Genomic DNA, 18,916 nt, shown 5'->3' on the forward strand with positions numbered 1-18,916 from the left:
GACGAACTCCAGCAGCAGCTTCAGACTATGATGAAGATGTTTCAGTCGCAACTTCTGCCGTCATAGTGTATTGCATAAATATTTTTATCATTTTAACTTTTTAACATTTTTGTGAAAATAATATGAATTATATTTTATTTATTTATATTAATATTATATTATTCGTTTAATTTGAAATATTATATAAATTTATTGCTTTTGGCTGGTTTAAATTTGGTTGCTTTTGATTTGTTGCTACAAGAGGGTTGAAAAAATATAAAATTTTATATTACAAATCTCTCAAAATTAGTGGCGTTTTTAGAAAAAATGCCGCTAAAATCAAACAAACAAATGGCGGAGTTTGTGAAAGAATGCCGCTAAAAGAGCATGATCTTTAGCGGCATTTGTGGAAAGAACGCCACTAAAGAACATGATCTTTAGCGGCGTTTGTGGAAAGTACGCCGCTAAAGACCCTGACCTTTAGCGGTGTTTGTGGAAAGAGCGCCGCTAAAGAACATGATCTTTAGCGGTGTTTGTAGAAAGAGCGTCGCTAAAGAACATAATCTTTAGTGGCGTTTGTGGGAAAAGCGCCGCTAAAAAACATGACCTTTAGCGGCGTTAATAAACGCCGCAAAAGTTAGCGGCGTTAATAAACGCCGCAAAAGTTAGCGGCGTTGTCAATAGCAGCATATTTTGCAGCGCTTGTGAAAGCGTCACAATTACTTTTAGTGGCGCTAAAAAGCGCTGCTAAATGCCTTAAAAAAGCCGCTAAAAACCTGTTTTGGTGTAGTGATAGTAGTGAAATTGTAGCAAAATAGTGAGAAAACAACAATAAAATAATAGCAAAACAACAATAAAATAACAGTTTTTTTTCCAGGTCGGGCCCTAGCCATAAAAGTCTTATCCGAGGCCTAACTCACTTTTTAAACAAACCTTATTTTTTGCCCAAGCTCATTTTTCGGGCCTATATTATTGCTCAAATCCTCCCACTTTTCGGGCAGGGCTTCGGGTGGGGTGGATGACCCAACCCATAGGTAAGTCTAATCACATATATAATAACAGTAATTACATGTTATTATTTACTATCATAAAATATTAGCCCAAAATAAAAGTGATTTAATTTGGTTAATGTTTATTGGGCTTTGGTTATTAAATAATGTGTGGGCCAAATATATGTAGATACTCTAGGAACTATTTATAATTGATAATGGGCGGATTAAAAATTAGGGTTAATATGCAAAAGTTATATATTAGGATTATGGTCCCCAAATTACACATACAACTTTTCTAATATCTTTTGTTTAAAAAAAAAAACTTTTCTAATATCCCATATTTATAAATGAGAGAGCTACGTTCTCTGAATTACTTGTGTGCTAATTTAAAAGATCAAAATTATAGGATTGAAGATTTCAAGAAACCAATGGATTTAGGTTCACTTTCGCATTTAGTTTTATTATCGATGATTTTACATGACAAATCCTAATTTGTTAAGTTCTGTATAAAAATTTTATGGTTCAAATACATTTTTTGCTTATTCATTTAAGAGTTTGCTTTCGTTTTATTTTAATGTTTAGAATAAATTTTCCTAAAATTTTCTTTTTTTAAGAAATAAATTGACTTAAGTAAATTTAAAACAAAAGAATTAACTAAAGCCACGCCAAAATAAAATTTTAGTCTCATGACATTATTACCAAGTTACCAACCTTCGATGATCCTCCAGTAGGCAAATCATAAAAGTCAAGAAGAAGTGATGGGCCTGATCTTCCGATATCGATATTTGATATCCATAAGCTAGCTTTTGGTTAAGAAAATCCTGCTATAAAGAGGGAGTTGGCAGAGGTAGAATCGGCATCTGTCTCGCCTGCTGATAGGCTTACCGATGGATTTCATAATTTCATTGGCAACCGAGACATTAAACTATTGAAACCCAAAATTTGCAGTTGAAATTGTTGATTTAGTGTTGGGAGGATGCCTGCCCAACAACATACCGAATGAAAATGAATATGAGTAGGTTTAGTACAAACAAATAAGAAAAAGGAATGAAAGAAAAAAAAAAGGAAAAAAATGATAGGACCTATCGTTTTAAATAAAATATTTCAAAAATCCATGTTGTCGTGCATTTATGCTTTAATGGCATAATGAAAAATAATAAATTCAGATAATATGAAGATTAAATTGAAAATTTTTATAATTTGATGATTAAAATAGAAATAGTAAAAAGATTAATGACTGTTATTAGACTAACTTAGCAAAGTAAAAAGATACAACTGAAAAATTCAATTCGACTTCAGTTTGACCCAATTACCGTAAGCATGGATCAAGGAGCTGCTGGATCAGGAAAACTCGTTAGACAGATGTGACCGGTAATAAACGGTCCCTAACAGTCACAGACAAAGGTTGTCAGACACAACCTCATTCCGATAAAATCCATTGACATAAGGGGATAAAAGTACAGAGCATCACTTGACCGGTTACCGCTTTCTTCGGTAAAACATCAGTACAAAATCTCCCGCCCTTTTCCTTCCTACATTCCAGGCACGTGACCAACAAAAATAAGTCAGCTTTTGGATGCAGAGATGTTTGTGAGTTGGTCAGATCCGATTTTTAAAAAATTTAAATTTGGATTCGGCGTTTAATTATAAGACTGTACAAATATTAAAATATAAAAAAATATATTTATATATTTAACAGTGAATTGAGTAAGCCGGCCTGAAATTAAAAAAAAAAAATTAAAACTAAAACTAAAATATGGGCCAAACAAGTCGCCTAGCTTACGAATGTTTCTATTTGGATCTTATATGAAGTTAAATTATGTGAACTTTAATTTCGGTTAGTTGAAGTCACCGTGAATGATATTTCATTGAACCCCAAAAAATCACTATGAATAATAGGATGCAATTGGAATAGGAGGAAACTCACGAAGCTGAGATCAACAGCACTTGGAGTCGTAACATTTGAAAAACAAGGGGATTAGTTGGCCTTTTCGTTGAACAAATATTCAATTACAGCTGTGTGGAATAAACTTGGACCCAGGACTGATGAAGTGCAGTAGCATCGAGTATTTTGGTCCAAATTCCATGCATTTAATAGGTAGCAATTTGAAAATGAAAGGTGTATTTTTTTAGATTGCATAACCTTAGAGATATCCAGATGACTTATTGCAGTCTAGTTCTTAGTTAAAACTGGAAGGTGAATTCTATTATTTCACTCCATTGTAAGCATGAGTACTTTGTAATGTTGCAGCTGCTAGCCTGGTTGTTTAGATAATATAATGAAATTTACTAAAAAAAAGAAGAAGCTATTTCAATAGATGAACGGATTTATAAAAAATTCAAATCATCATCTGATTTAATTTAACCCATAAACACTTTTAATAATAATTTATGATTTTTTTATTCAAACATTGTTAAAATTTTGAGGGGAGATGAAAAATTAATTTTGAAAAATTTTCATTAGACTTTAGAGGGAAATTATAATTATTTTTTTACAATAATGGGATAAAAATCTTCATTTACGTATAGGCATTATTATATTACTGTAGAGAAAAAAAAACTATAATTAACATTAATTTGAGAATAATTCATGACATGTATATTTTTAAATTAACATTGTTTTCATATTTTTATCTGTTTTACTTTTCATTAGTTTTTTTATTTTATATTTTAGTGCTGTATAATTATGGATATAATATTTAAAGTTCTTAATGGACTCAATTAATAACAACGTATTGCTAATTTATTTTCTGCTCGATTGTCATAAATTAGGTATGCTATAATAAAATCATAATGATAAAAATAAATGCATTTTATTTGTTGAGCTACCTAAAGAAAATGAAAATGAGTCTATTATCGTCTTATTAAAAAATCAAAAACTTCAACTCAAGTTCTCAAATAAATGTTTATTTGAAATATATTTAAATATGATTTCTAATTATTTTAAATAAATTTATTTTGAAATTAAAAATTTACTCATGTCGTGATTCTTTTATTAGTTTGAAACATATTCACATCCTATCATTCACATACTAGATTTAATAATCGTTATTTAAAATATTTAAGGGTGTAAAAAGTTCTCAAACTTTTTTGAAAAAAGTAATTAATTTCGTCCTTTTTTTAAACTCAATTGAGCACTTGAACTTTCAAAATGCATAAAAAAGATTCTCAAAATTTTTCAAAAAAGCATTTAAGCCACTGCTCTTGTTAAAAATTAGAAAAAAAATTATAAAAAATAAAAAATAATAAGTTTTAGAAAAATTATTAAATTTTAATAAAAATATAAAAATTAAAATTTATTAAAAATTAGATTTTTTATAAAAACCGTAAAAAATAAAAATACAAAATTTTATAAAAATCATAAAAAATTAATGACCCCTAGTTTTTTTCAATTAAAGTCATCACGTGTCGCTACACAGCATGATATGTGGCAAAAAATAAAAAAAATAAAAAAATAAATTAAAGTTATAAAAAAGTTATAAAATGCTTCTTTTGGTATGATTTTTTTATAATCTTTTTTTACAAAATTTATTTTTCTTTATATTTTGCATAATTTTCTTACAACTTTATAAAATTTTATATTTCTCTATATTTTATAATTTTTAATAATATTTTACGATTTTTTTAAAATTTTATAATTTTTATAAATATTTTTTACGATTTATATATATTTTTCTATTTTTAACATTTGAATTTTTATTAAAATTTATAGTTTTTATTGATTTTAATTTTTTTTTATAATTTTTAATAAAAATAGGGGTTTAATTACTTTTATTTGAAAAAGTTTCAGAGTCTTTTTATGCATTTTGAAAGTTCAAGTACCCAATTAAGTGAAAAAAATAGGAATTTAATTATTTTTTTTGAAAAGGTTTAAGAGACTTTTTTATGAATTTTGAAAGTTTAAGTACCTAAATAAATGTAAAAAAAAGGACTTAAAAACTTTTTTTAAAAAATATGAGAACATTTTGTATCCTTAAGCCTTTAAAAATTTATTAAAAATATTAAATTTTATACTAAATGATATTTTTATTTAATTTTTACAATTTAGTTGAAAATTGCGATATTGTATCAATGGAATTAATCACACTTAAATGTTAAATGTAACAAAAACAATACAAAATATATAGTCTAAAACCGAGTGTAGATAACCGTAGCCCTTCACTATTTTATCTCTCCAACCAGTGAAGTAAGTGGAAAGCAAACCTTCTCTCAGATTTCCATATTACCACGACAACCACTATTGCTTTCTATCTAATCCAAAATAAATAAAATTTAAAATATTTTGCTATATACTTATAAACTATTAAATTTTAAAAAAATTGAGAGAAAAATAAAGAAATAATAGAGATGAAAGGAATTATTTAGGTGAATAAATAATTTTTAAATTCATGGAGTGTGGTAGTTCTTCTGGTTGGTGATTGATTGTTCTTTATTGTTCCATTAATCTTTTTTATTTTCTTTTTGAAAAGGGAAAAACCCTAAGCCTAAAGGTTGGTTTATTATTTGCCCTAAGCTTTTGGATCTTGCCTCGATTCGAGTTAACTTCTCGATCTATTGTGTTGACTCAATGTCCAACATCGAGTGAATCGCTGAGAAGTTGAAATGCGGAGGAATTTTTTTGGGTACTTTGTTTTTTGGTTGATTGTATCTTTCAATGTTAATCTGCGAAAATGTCGGCTTCGTTAGCGGCATTCGAGCGGCCCAGAGGGGGAGCCTCAAACACGGTAACATATTTTCTACTCTTTTTTCTTTTATTTTTTAGTTTATTTTTTGTTTTTGTTTCTGCGAAAATGGAATGTGAATAAAAAGGAAGTTTTGGGGATCTATTGTTTTGTGCTTAATTTTTTTTTTGGATTGATAATGATGTTATAGATAATGAACTTTTGATTAAGGGTTTACATTACTATTTTTGGTAGAAGTTATTTTATTTTTTTTCAGATTTTTAAATTGAACTTCAGTTCAGCTTGTTTTTAGTAATATTATTATCATTCAATTTGAAAGAAGGAAACGCGTTTAAGAGAATTGCTGTAGCCAGAATTTTGAAAACTTGAAATACATAGGTTAATAACGTTGTTCTGATCATATGAGGGGTCACTGGAAGCATTTAGAATTTTACTAGAGATTTTAATTGTGAAATTTCTATGTAAATAGCTGAACTAAAATTTGTGTTTTCCTTGTTTCAATATATAACTTTTTTTAAGCTTACGAATTTTGTACCCTTACAAAAATTATATTGGCATGCATGACCCAAATCCTTTCTTCCCATCGCCTTAATTGGGCTTGGACGATCATGCAACATCAGCTTCTAGTTGTGTTACAAAGCGAATTTGTCATACTATTGAGTATATATTTAGCGACTTAAAAAGCATGGCGTAAAATTAAATGAAATCAAGATGGGTAGATCACATGAGATAAGGAAAAAAAATTGTGGAGGAAGATAGGAAATTTGGCAAATATATGTTTTTGAAATATATGAATTTGCACTTCATTCCATTTCCATTGCTACATTTCTTTTGAGAGCTGTAAAGTGTAATATCTTCTTCCACTGTGTCTTAGAGATATCAGTGTTTTGCGGATGTTGAATGCCTCAAATTATTGTCCACAATGTAATATATTTTCCAGGCTGCTTGGTATGACATTTAATTGATTTCCTTTCTATAGTCACATCTTAATATCAGCTGGTAAATCCATGTGTTGGCACAACTGTAAGGTAGTTCATAATTCTTGAGAAGAACAACCTAGTCCATTAGCAATAATCATTGTCTAATCAATTCAATTCGTAGTTTCTCATTTTTGAGAAAAAACAACCGAGTCTATTATGTAAATACTCATTGTTTCAATCACCAATTGATTGATTAGCATAGGATTAGCTGATAGCGTAACATTAAAATTTTGAGTTTTAGTCTTACCTCCAATGGTGCACGTGTTGTATCTGCTCCCTTGAAGTGATTAAAAGCTCTTTCTGCAAGAGTATAATTAGTTTTATGCTAGACATTTGGTTTTTGTTTTTGGTGATTGACATGTGAAGTTTCACAGGTTTTCAAGAGTGGCCCTCTTTTCATATCCTCAAAAGGTTTGTAAAGTTTTTCATCGCTGTCTCCTTCACCGTCCTTAAATTCTTTTCATGATTATAACTTGCATCAAAAGTTTACCATATGTGCATATCTTGTACATGTATAAGTAATAGTTATATCTATTTATTTTAATTATTGAAGGAATAATTGTCTTTATTTATAAAGATAAGGAAAAGAAAGTTGTTTATTTGGGACGCTTTAGTGGTAATATCAGTATTAATTTTGCACAATGCGTTCTTGAAGTGAAGAATCTTGTTTTTACGCCATTATCTTTGAATCTCGGAGGACATCCATCTTTCATATTAATATTTGTTAAAATTGAGATCTGCATTAATTTTTTCCGATACACTTTTAACTGCCTATTCTGATGTCTGGTTCCTGCTTTTATGATTATGTTTATTCTTTGATTCAGATATCAAAATAGTTTGTCTAAAATTATTTTATAAGTTTGTGTTGAACTTCTGCAGGGATCGGTTGGAAGTCTTGGAAGAAGAGATGGTTTATCCTTACACGCACTTCCCTGGTGTTCTTCAAAAGTGATCCTGTTAGTGCTTACCACTGTTTCCATAATTTTAGTAAATTATAATATGGCTTATAATTTCCCAAATTTTTGTTCTACTGATTTTTAATTTCTACATACTGCCAATACATGCTAGTATTAAGGATCTGTCGTCTGATCATTAAGTTCATAGTTGTGTGATGTTTATTGGTGCTGTATCATATTCAATATTTTAGTTGTTCCTTTCCCTCACTTTTTATGCATATGCACACATCATGTCTTTTCAATGTTTCACCTGTTGGAATGGTTTAATAGCATATTTTAAATCGTTCAGTATTTTGTACATGTAATATGGAGATTAGGACATGATTGATTGTATGTAACACCGTGCGATACAGTTATTTTAGATTTTCTCACTTCTTGATGTGCTATGCTATATAAGAGAGAAGGACAATCTGATCATTGCCTTCTAATGTTTCGAATGTTCATTAAAAGTTTGCGTTCTTGAGTTAATTGAAACAAATGCTTATTGCTTTAATTTTCTTGCAGAGTGCCCTACCACAAAGAGGTGGTGAAGTTAATTTGACTTTGGGGGGTATTGACTTGAACAATTCTGGAAGGTGTGGATAACCATTGTATATTTTCTATTATGGTTTGTCACAAATGTCTTGCTTATAGTTCCTCTTGTTTGCAGTGTTGTTGTTAGAGAAGATAAAAAGTTGCTGACTGTGTTGTTTCCTGATGGGCGTGATGGACGGGCTTTCACTCTTAAGGTGTATCATGTGTAATTGACTATTGTTTCGGCTATTATTTTAGGTATTTGTTTCTCTGGACATATTTGAATTCAAGATGCTAATACCTTGTTACTTGCTAAATTCAGGCAGAGACATCAGAGGATTTGTATGAGTGGAAGACAGCTCTAGAACATGCCCTCACACAAGCACCAAGTGCTGCACTTGTCATGGGACACAATGGGATTTTCCGAAGTGACACAACTGATACAATTGAAGGGTCATTCCATCAATGTTTGTTCCCCGTAGTTTCTTCTTAAATTTATTTGATGTTCATCATTCCTTTTTGACCTATTCTTCTGCATTTCTTTTACTTATTTTTGTTAGATTTTTGCATTCTTCTTAGGGAGAGACAAACGCACTGCTAAATCATTGGTTGTTGGAAGACCAATTTTGCTTGCGCTTGAAGATATTGATGGGAGCCCATCATTCCTAGAGAAAGCTCTGCGATTTCTTGAGAAGTTTGGTAAATGATGATTTTAAATTAATTATTACTTATGTTACTTGAGCTGTTTTTTCCACTGATGGAAAGTGAAGTTTTTCTCATGTACAGTTGTCTAGAAAACTGTATTCTTAATCTTTGGAATTGGTTTTGTTAAGCATCCAGAGGTTATATTCTTGTGATCTTAACATTAGGGAAGCTGCCTGACCATCCATTTTGTTAGCGCTTAGGAGTACAAGCTTTATGTAGTAAAACTGTATGCTTCTGTAAGTATCTGTGTTATTTATGTTTTCTCTTTGCATGCTATTAGATTGCAAATAGTCTGAAAGAAGTGGTTGTGTGGCTTTGGGCTGTCACCCATGCATGCACAAATAATCAGATTGCAATTCCTGTAAAATCGGTGTTGCTTTAAGCGAAATTACTTAGGAGTAAAATGAAACTGGCAATATAAATCCTTTTTACTCCTTTTTCTTTTCCCACTTGGCTGCTGACTTTTTATTGTGTAACATGGGGTCCTAGGCCTCCCCGTGTGTAGAAAATTAAGATCCTTTAGCAGTTTGCTTTTTCAGTTGTAATGCGAAATTTTGATGAACTTAGGGGAAAGTTTTGCACAAACATCCTTTTGATAATATATTATTTTTTACCTCATTCTATGTTAGATTTTCTGAGCTGTCATCTTGGAAGAACAAACTGGGAAATTTCCGAAAAAAGTTGCATTTTTTTCCTTCAAGTTAGAGTAGTCAGGATTTGTATTTAAACTTCATGAGCTGGTTGAGCTTGTTAAACTTAGTACTAGCGGAAGAACAAACTGGGAAATTTCTTGCTTCTTTATTACTATTTTCTTTTCACTTATAATATTGTTTCTGCAACAGGAACTAAAGTTGAGGGAATTCTGCGTCAGTCTGCAGATGTTGAGGAGGTTGATCGCAGAGTTCAAGAATATGAACAGGGTATCTCTTCATTTCAAATTGATTGTTGTTTTAGCATATCTGCATATTTGTATATCTGGGTCTCAATTATTCAATTGCCTTCTTACATGTCATCTTTTCATAACATAGGCAAGACTGAATTTGGTTCTGATGAGGATGCTCATATTGTGGGGGACTGTGTAAAGGTAGCATTGTCAGTCATTATATCATTTATTATCCGATTCATGTTCATATTCCTTAGTCATGAAAGTTGTTTGATCCACAGCATGTTCTAAGGGAGCTACCCTCATCCCCAGTTCCTGCATCCTGCTGTACTGCATTGTTGGAGGCTTACAGTATGTTGAACCCTTTGCTTTCTTATTTCCACGTTTTCTCTGAATGTGTGCTTTTTTTAAAACAAATTCTATAATACCTCCTTAAGATGTGTGTATTCTTGGGGAAAAATTTGGTGCATTATATGTATAGTTAAAGCAAAAAGTACAATCTTGGCTTATGAAGTTATGATGCTTCATGTGCTCGCTTTACCCTGTACCTGCTATACTGTATAAATATATCATATTCATTATGTTAAGCATAAAGTTCTGTCCCCATAGCATTAGTTAACTGTCAAAAGCATAAAGTTCTGTCCCCGTAGTACTTTGATTCTTTTTGTTTCTTCATAATTGTATTAGAGGAAACATCTCTGTAATAGTTAATACTGTTGCTTTCTGTTTTCATTGGATAAGAAATTGATCGGAAGGAAGCTCGGATAAGTGCAATGTGCTCTGCGATATTTGAGACATTTCCTGAACCAAACCGTCGCCTGTTACAAAGGTACATCTCCCTGTCACTTTCTAACATTACATGTTTTACTTTTTCCCACATATTTGCTTCTGTTGAGCTTTATGGTGTTCCTGTGATTAAAATTTCTTATGATTGAGTTTTTAATTTTTTGAAAACTATGCATTTTATAAAATAAATATTTGTTTTTGTTATTTATTTATTTGATAATGTGAACACTACATGAATGGTAGACATCTTGTTGACATGAGACATGAATGCAGAAAAGATTATTTTCCTGATCTCACTTTCTTTGATAAGAAAGTATGGCATTTTCGGGGGCAGTGGATTGATTGAAGTGATTTTCAGTTTCGCCAACATTTTAGTAATATATTTATATTTCTGAAGTTGTTAACTTGATATGCATCATTTTGTAGGATTCTGAAGATGATGCATACAATCTCATCCCATTCTAATGAGAATCGAATGACTCCATCTGCTGTAGCTGCTTGCATGGCCCCCTTGCTTTTACGCCCTTTATTAGCTGGTGAATGTGAGTTGGAGGATGACTTTGATGCTACTGGTGATAATTCTGCGCAGCTTCTTGCTGCTGCAAATGCTGCTAATAATGCTCACGCCATCATTGCAACCCTTTTGGAGGAGTATGAGAATATTTTTGATGTAAGATGCTACCAGCTTCATTGTTGTTTAATATGGGATATCAATCTAAATGCTTTATGATTTCTTATGCTGAGTGTATTTTTTTTTTAATTGCTAAAATTGCTTTAGAATCATTCATACCCAAGCCCGTATTCAAATAATATATCGTGAAAATGAAATTATTTATACTTGGAATTATATCATAAACATTTATAGCCGTTTACCTCTTATTTGAATGAGTTTAGTAATAGTAACAAGCTAGTACAACCGCAGTAAATGCGATGGCAGTGTTATTTCATGAACTATTATTTGATCCTTGTTTCTTATGATTGCTAAGATTTCTTTCTCATAATTATAGTTTTAAATATTGTTAAGCTTTGCAATAAACCTGTACACTAGAGCTCCTTTCATATGGCCTATTTGTGTGATTATTTTTGTTGTTTCAGGATGAAAATCTACAAAGATGTTCTATATCAGCTGATTCTCGGGTTGAAAATAGTGGTAGTGAAGATTCGAGTGATGATGAAAATCCAGATATGAAAGACAATGGCTACCATGATGCAGAAAATGAAGCCAGTCCGGACACAGATGAAGATCCTTCACGTGTTCTCAGTGGGAAATTAAGTGAAAGCAGTGGTTATGCGGGCAGTGATCTCTATGACTGCAAGGTTCCTTTTATCCCCTTTCTCTAAAATAAAAACAACATCAATGGCTGCACACTTGAATTGTCAACCGGTTAGGGGCCTGGCCCGCTGGATTTGGAAATGACTCTTTAGTCCCAATTCTGGCCTGAGGATATTGTTATTTTTTTATATTAACAAATAAAGTTATTTAATTTAAAATTCGAATGGCTGGTTGCTGGGCCATGTCAGACCTGGCTAAGGTTAGCTCACGTTTTCATTATGTTAGCTTGACCCATCCCATGGAAACCTTTGCACAAACATGCAATGACTTACAGGAGAACTATTATGATGTTGCAATGATCAATGTTAAGAAATGACATCTGGATATCTTGGATGTGGAAAGTAGTTAAGAATTATTTGATGTGTTGGACTTGGGAAGTTGATGGGTTTCATACGTAATAACATTTGATCTTCTTGTTCTGTTGTGCATCCTCTACTGCTGGGAATCATTCATATTGATTCTTTGAGATTCTCTTTCATGCCATACAAACAAGAAGTATCTGGGCTTGTGATTATCCATGAAGATGTGGAAGTGCTTCTATTCATAGAATTTGAGTGATTTCATCTGGAGTGTGTAGTTTTTAGATGGCTTCATTTGATGATAATTTCAAAGAGGATAAACTGAAAATCCATGAAGATATGGAAGGGCTTACTATTCATAGAATTCGAGTGATTTCAGCTGGAGTGTGTAGCTTTTAGACGGCTTTATCATTTGATGATAATTTCAAAGAGGATAAATTGAAAAAGAAATATCTCTATGTCATGAAAAACAGTGAGGATTAATTAGTAGAACTTCAGGTAAATAGTTTCATAACATAAACTGTATTAATCATGTTTTGTTGCCTTAAGAAGGAAAAAGAAAAGAGTTTGTAAAACCTTATGTATTGGAAAGCATTTCCCTTCTAGGGTTTTTCTGCTGCACGCTAAGCTTTAGCATGATAAAGGACCGAATATTGAATGAAATAAACCTTCACGTTTTTGTGTTATAGGTTGTTGGAGAACTTGAGTGATAATCCCTTAACTAATCCATTTTCTGTGTACAGGCATTTGGGGATGATGGTTCAGATGTTGTGTCCCCTAGAAACAATAATACTCAGGCTGAGAGTTCAAGCTTATCTGCAGACCCATTGCAGATGAGAGATCCTGACCCTCAACTGGAGGAACATGGCAGGCAAGATAAAGGAAATGAAAATCCAATCAATGAGATAGATGTTCCAAGTGTGTTACCTACTGGTGAATCTTACCGATCAATGGGTGAGATTCTGTCTTCAATGCATCCTGGCCATCCTGTATCGGTGCCTGGACTTGAATCTTCTACTGAGAAGCCAGTTGGTAAAGCTAGAGGCTCCAGTATTAATTCAAAGAGATCTACATTTTGGGGAAGAAACAATGTGAGTTACCATTTTGTGATGCATTATGTAATTGCAAGGATCTCTCAGTTACATGCACTAGACATGTCACGTTTATCCAAGCACTTTCTGAATTGATTTTAATATGGTTGATTAACGTAGGTAAGATCTATGTCTTGATAAACTTTCCTACGAAGGAGATGAGAAAAAAATTTATCTTTGAAGCAGTCTTAAGAAAAACGCTTTATTGTTCTTGCATCATTGCTTTGTGCTCCATTGCTGCATTCTAGGATTTTCCATCACACAAGTCATGGTTTAGTTTCTTTCATTTTCTTTTATCGTTTTTGATAAACCCTGCTTATAGAGGTTAACAAACAAACATGCACCTACAACTTCAAGGCCATAAGTATTCCATCATTCAATAGATAAAGCTCCAAACTATCCAGACATTGCATTTATTGTTCTCAGAATGTTTGTGGGTCATTTAGGTTCAACACATAATGAAGGAGACAAGAAAAAATTATTTTTGAAGAAGTGTTTTATTGTTCTAGTTTCATCGCTTTGTGTTTCAGTGCTGCATTCTAGGATTTCCATCACATGACTCACAATTTATTTTCTTTCCTTTTCTTTTATTGTTTTTAACAAACCCTGCATGCAAAGCTTAACAAACAAACATAGCGCTTACAATGTTGAGGCCATAAGTATTCCATCATTCAATAGATAAAGCTCCAAACCATTCAGACATTGCGTTTATTGTTCTAGGTTTAATGTTTGGGGGTGGTTTAGCTTCAACACATATCAAACTCAGTTCACTGGTTTCTTTCATGTAAAAATTTGCTCTTAGAGGATTCTTTGGGCCCTGGACTTATTTGGAAGGCTGCTCGTTTTCATGGAATCAAATAGCATAAATGATTGCTGCATCAGCTAGCAAAGAAATGTTAATGAAAATCCTCTCTTGTCTTAGAAATTGTATTTGAATGACTTGCATATCTGACTCTTCTGGGTCTGGACTTATTTGGAAGGCTGCTCATTTTCATGCACTCAAATAGCAAATATTACTGTTGCATCAACTAGCAAAGAAATGTTAATGAAAATCCTCTCTTAGAAATTGTATAATTTACATATATGACTGGCTTTGATAATCTGCAATCTTATATTTGGACTATATAACAGAACAAGCCTATTTCTACAATCTATTACTGCGCTCCTCAGTAAAGCATATGTGCATCTTGAATGTTGTACCTTACTTTGCTGGTGGATGTATATGTGCTTTGGTTTTTTTGCGGAAATGCAATGAGATGCTTTACTTATTTTTACAGTTTCTGTTGACAGAGGCAAACCATACTCAATTGAATCTTCATTTGCTTTGTCATACAGGCCAGAAAGACACCATCAATGGAATCTGTTGATTCTTCTGGTGAAGAAGAGTAAGTTACTCATTACATTTATAGCTTTCTGCTTTATTATTTGGATTTCTTTTAACTAGTATCTCTGCATTTGAAAACTTACTCAGGCTTTGTGTTTTTGCAATTCTTGCTTAGCACAAGGCTGAATTTTAGTCCATCTTAAAATCTGCCTACTACTTTTAACTTGATAGTGTTGCATGATGCCATTTTGTTAAAACAGTGCAGTTGAGTTCTTATATTGAAATTGTCTAAAAATATCTTTTACATCTGATGTATTTGGTGTTTTTTCTTCTAGGCTTGCTATACAGAGGCTTGAAATCACTAAGAATGACCTACAACATCGTATTGCAAAAGAGGTAAGCACTACCTTTTTGAAATCATAGTATGCTTGACCAGAGAAATAGATTTTGTCTCCACTGACAGATTGCTTATTATTTTTGTAGGCTAGAGGAAATGCAATCTTACAAGCTAGCCTGGAAAGAAGAAAACAAGCGTTGCATGAACGTCGCTTGGCACTTGAGCAAGATGTATTTCTTTCTTACCTATTTTTATTCCTTAGATATTAGTATTACATGTTCGGCAAGGAATTGAGTCTTAGAAATTTCTTGTTTGTGATCATTTTGGATTAGTACTATGTGCTTTACTTAGGCCCTTTTCTATATATTTCTTTGTTTGCTTTAGTGAGGAATTAGTTCTATATATTTTGCCTTATTCTAATTATTCTATTGGAGGAGGTCTTAAAATTTTCTGGATACTAACAACACAACAGGCTCATGAAGTTGCAAATTTCTGCAGTTGTTCCTTACATACATCCAATAAAAAATGCCTTTGGCAAGTGAGGGTTTTTGAACTGATAAAAGCTGCTTAGAAGATTGGATGAAAATCACTCTGCAGATGGTCACGCTAGGCGATTTTGTGGCTTGCATTTACCGAAAAATAGTTATACTTTGAATTTATTTTCTGCAACTATGCATGCACAGAACAATTATGAGGGTAATAGTTTGGATACTGTTTGAACTAAAAGTATTGTGCAGAATCTCTAACTGTGAACAAACATCAATCTTCTTTCTTTCCAAGAAATGATTTTTCTTGAAAATTATGTTCCTAAATTTGTGTTCCTACTTACCTTTAAATTACTATGTAGGTCTGTAGATTGCAAGAGCAGCTACAAGCTGAAAGGGATCTTAGAGCTGCCCTTGAAGTTGGATTGAGCATGTCAGCAGGACAATTTCCTAGTTCCCGTGGAATAGATTCCAAGGTTGGTACTGATTTCAAGAGAATCGTTCTTTTTTTATAAATTTAGCATTCCTCATTCTTATAACTTAAATTGATGTAAAGACGAGGGCTGAGCTTGAGGAGATTGCTCTTGCCGAAGCTGATGTGGCTAGATTGAAGCAGAAAGTTGCAGAACTCCACCAGCAGCTGAATCAGCAACGGCAGCATCATTATGGTTCCATATCTGATGCATGTGACCATTACCGACATGTCCAAAATCATAATTCTCAACAGTGAGTTATTGGAATCTTTCTGTTCATTTGATTCCTAAGCTTTCTCTGTCTAAACTTACTAGCATTGCATGGCAGATTCATAAGGTTGTAATGATTGATATCTAGGAACCAATTGAAGTACGCATTTCAGTACTGGATTAAGATTTCAAATTTCCTATCACCTGACTTGTTTCCAAATGTTAGTTCCTTGCATTAGGAGTTATCTTTCGAGCTCCCTCTTGAGGATCTGAAACCCAACATATAATTTTAGTCAAGGTCTTTTTGAAGTTCTTTGGCTGTCAAGGTGAATTCAAGCCCTTAAGAAGATGGACTTCTTATATATCTTGAAAAATAGACTTTCTTATAGGCAGATCTTGTTGAGTGTAGTGTGGGAGGAGAGCCATCTTTGTGCTAGCTAATTACTGATTAGGCTTGGTTTGATGTTTGGAAGGGATGTGGTTACTACCAGATGTTTTTCGAAAAAAAAAAAAAACAAATCTCGGAGAGGAAGAAGTCTTTTACTGGATGGGTATGAATGGTTTTTTTTTTGAAGTGGTAGTTATTACATCTAATATGGTGATTTTGAAGGGTTTCTACTGATTGATGATTTATATATTGTTTTTATCATTTTTTATGAACTTTTTACTAGGCATTCTAGAACTACCCAAAATGGTAAACAGTATATGTTTATAATATTTGTCTGCTGAAGAGTTGAAACTCAATAATTTTAGTATGAGTTCTTTTCCTTGTGCTTAAAATGTGTATATTTTTGTAGGAGGTTTCTTCAGCAAGATTTTGATACAACCCTTGCTTTTGTTAATCATGAAAGGAAACAAAGAACAGAGTTGAAACTCAATAATTTTATTACGAGTTCTTTTCCTTGTGCTTAAAATGTGTATATTTTTGTAGGAGATTTCTTCAGCAAGATTTTGATACAACCCTTGCTTTTGTTAATCATGAAAGGAAACAAAGAACAGAGGTACGCCTTCATTATGTTTTCGGAAAAAATCCATGTGTCTTGGTTGATTGAAATGAAATTTCATTGAGGATAAATTCTAAGAATTAGATCATGTTGGCTATCATTTTACTATTTTGTTTCTCGTAGTATTAATATAAATTGGCCTAGCCCAGCCGTTTGACCTAGTTTAATTGGGACATTGAAGGCTGTTAGTCCTTTTTATGTACTTCTTGGACATGAAAACGATCATAATGTTTGTTTGTCATTATTGTTGGAATGTTGATGAGCCAATACTGCTGAATTGTATATATGTGTTTGTACATGAGTACCTGTGTTTCACCTTACTGAGGATACCTTTTTGTAGGGGAATATAGTTAGGGCTGTAATCAGCAAACCTGAGCTCTAATATCGTGAAGCTTGAGCTCAACATGAAACTTAGCTCAAGCTTGGGATAAATCAAAATATTCAAGCTTGCTTGATTACTCAATTTACATGCTCGTGCTCGAATTAAGCTTTTCAGTGTACAAATTTCTTGGGCTATTTTTCCCCCTTGACCAAACTTTGTTTCATTAAGGTTATACTTATTTTCAAGTAGTAAGCCATTTTCTCTGGAGATGTTTTCTCTGCATGTAAAATTGACTGATGCTTGTTCTAACTTATGTTTGCCATGGATTAAGGAGTTTTATTGGTGATGATAGTGAAAGTTAACTGATGATGAGCACAGAACAGTGTTAGTACTTTTAATTTTTCTGCATCAGTACCTGTGCTATGATTACCTTTGAACTTGTTATGTTTTTCTATCTCCATGTCTTCTTGGTCGTTCTAGTTCTATCACTTTAAATATATATTGATGTTCGGTCCTCATTTTATCCACTCTAAATGTGCATTTTAAAAACTGTCTGCAGGAGAGTTTGCTAGGGCCAGACTGGAGGAATGTAAAAGGACAGGAATTGGCAGTTGGAAACAGCAGCAAGCAGCCTACACGAAAGCAATTTATGGAGTCGACAAGCTTGAGTGACTCAAAAAGTGCTGAGCTGTCCGTAAATATGTCTATGGATGAGGTTACTTCTGCCTCTATCCCATCCACTTCAAGAGCAGCAGAGGTAACACTAACTGTTTGCTTGTTTCTATTCTGTAGGTGACATATTTTTGCCTACTTTTAAAATTTGACCATTGGAAAACTAGTATCAGAATCTAATCATACGAACAATGTGGCTTATACCTGATCAACTGTTGTATAGAATAGTTAGTAGATACTGAATCTGCTATGATTTGCAGGTGATTGATTATACAAGACATCCGTCAGCAGCTTCATCAGCTCTGGTAGAATTAACAACCCATCTCGACTTTTTCAAGGAAAGGCGTTCCCAACTGATAGAACAGCTTCACAACCTTGATCTGAACTATGGAACATCCTCTCAGGAGTTTTTATACAAACCATCATCATCACCCCCTTGGAACTAACCGGTGAATCTGGAGGAGCAACGTTGTCTCGTGTTGTTGTACATCCTAATTTGTTGCATGTAATCTCATTTCTTATCTTTTACTCTCGTTTTTTCACTTTGGTTTGTGAAGGTGATCGGAGTTGTAATCAGAATGTTTTAATTTTTTTATGGGACATTGTAAAGAAAACCAGTAACATTGTGGATAGCATATGGAGCTTAGGAGGTATGCGTGTATGTATGTATCTGAACGAATATCTTTGAAGATAAAACGTTTTTCCCATTTTGAGCGCTATTTTGTATTATCATTAGAGACTGCTAACATGCATACAAAGTGGCCGAGCCTTTGTCAGCTCATTCTCTCGCGGCTTTCATTGGTAGAATTTTATCTGGTCATAGAATCATCTCTTATGGCCAAACACTCCGTCAGAATTTAAAAAAAAAAACTTACATAACTCCAAATGTA

The 18,916-nt window shown here is 32.7% G+C and overlaps 1 protein-coding gene across 2 annotated transcripts; it reads left to right on the forward strand.

Annotated features, from left to right (window-relative positions):
* Positions 1-5,121: 5,121 nt before the first annotated feature.
* LOC107906736 (rho GTPase-activating protein 7) lies at positions 5,122-18,733 on the forward strand. 2 transcript variants are annotated; one of them, XM_016833827.2, is made up of 22 exons: positions 5,122-5,695; positions 7,008-7,044; positions 7,513-7,589; positions 8,094-8,164; positions 8,239-8,317; positions 8,425-8,569; positions 8,682-8,801; positions 9,650-9,727; positions 9,836-9,891; positions 9,972-10,041; positions 10,432-10,519; positions 10,903-11,146; positions 11,572-11,793; positions 12,852-13,199; positions 14,535-14,584; positions 14,859-14,919; positions 15,007-15,090; positions 15,708-15,821; positions 15,902-16,071; positions 16,960-17,029; positions 17,914-18,111; positions 18,287-18,733. In XM_016833827.2, exons 1-22 carry the CDS (start codon positions 5,642-5,644, stop codon positions 18,470-18,472), a joined length of 2,622 nt encoding a protein of 873 aa, XP_016689316.1. In that variant the 5' UTR covers positions 5,122-5,641; the 3' UTR covers positions 18,473-18,733. The 2 variants fall into 2 exon arrangements, with proteins under 2 accessions (XP_016689316.1, XP_016689317.1); XM_016833828.2 differs by lacking the exons at positions 17,914-18,111; positions 18,287-18,733 and having other exon boundaries at positions 5,169-5,695; positions 16,826-17,029.
* The last annotated feature ends 183 nt before the right edge of the window (positions 18,734-18,916 follow it).

The sequence above is a fragment of the Gossypium hirsutum genome, chromosome D05 (genome assembly GCF_007990345.1).
Source record: "Gossypium hirsutum isolate 1008001.06 chromosome D05, Gossypium_hirsutum_v2.1, whole genome shotgun sequence".
Lineage (NCBI taxonomy): Eukaryota > Viridiplantae > Streptophyta > Magnoliopsida > Malvales > Malvaceae > Gossypium > Gossypium hirsutum.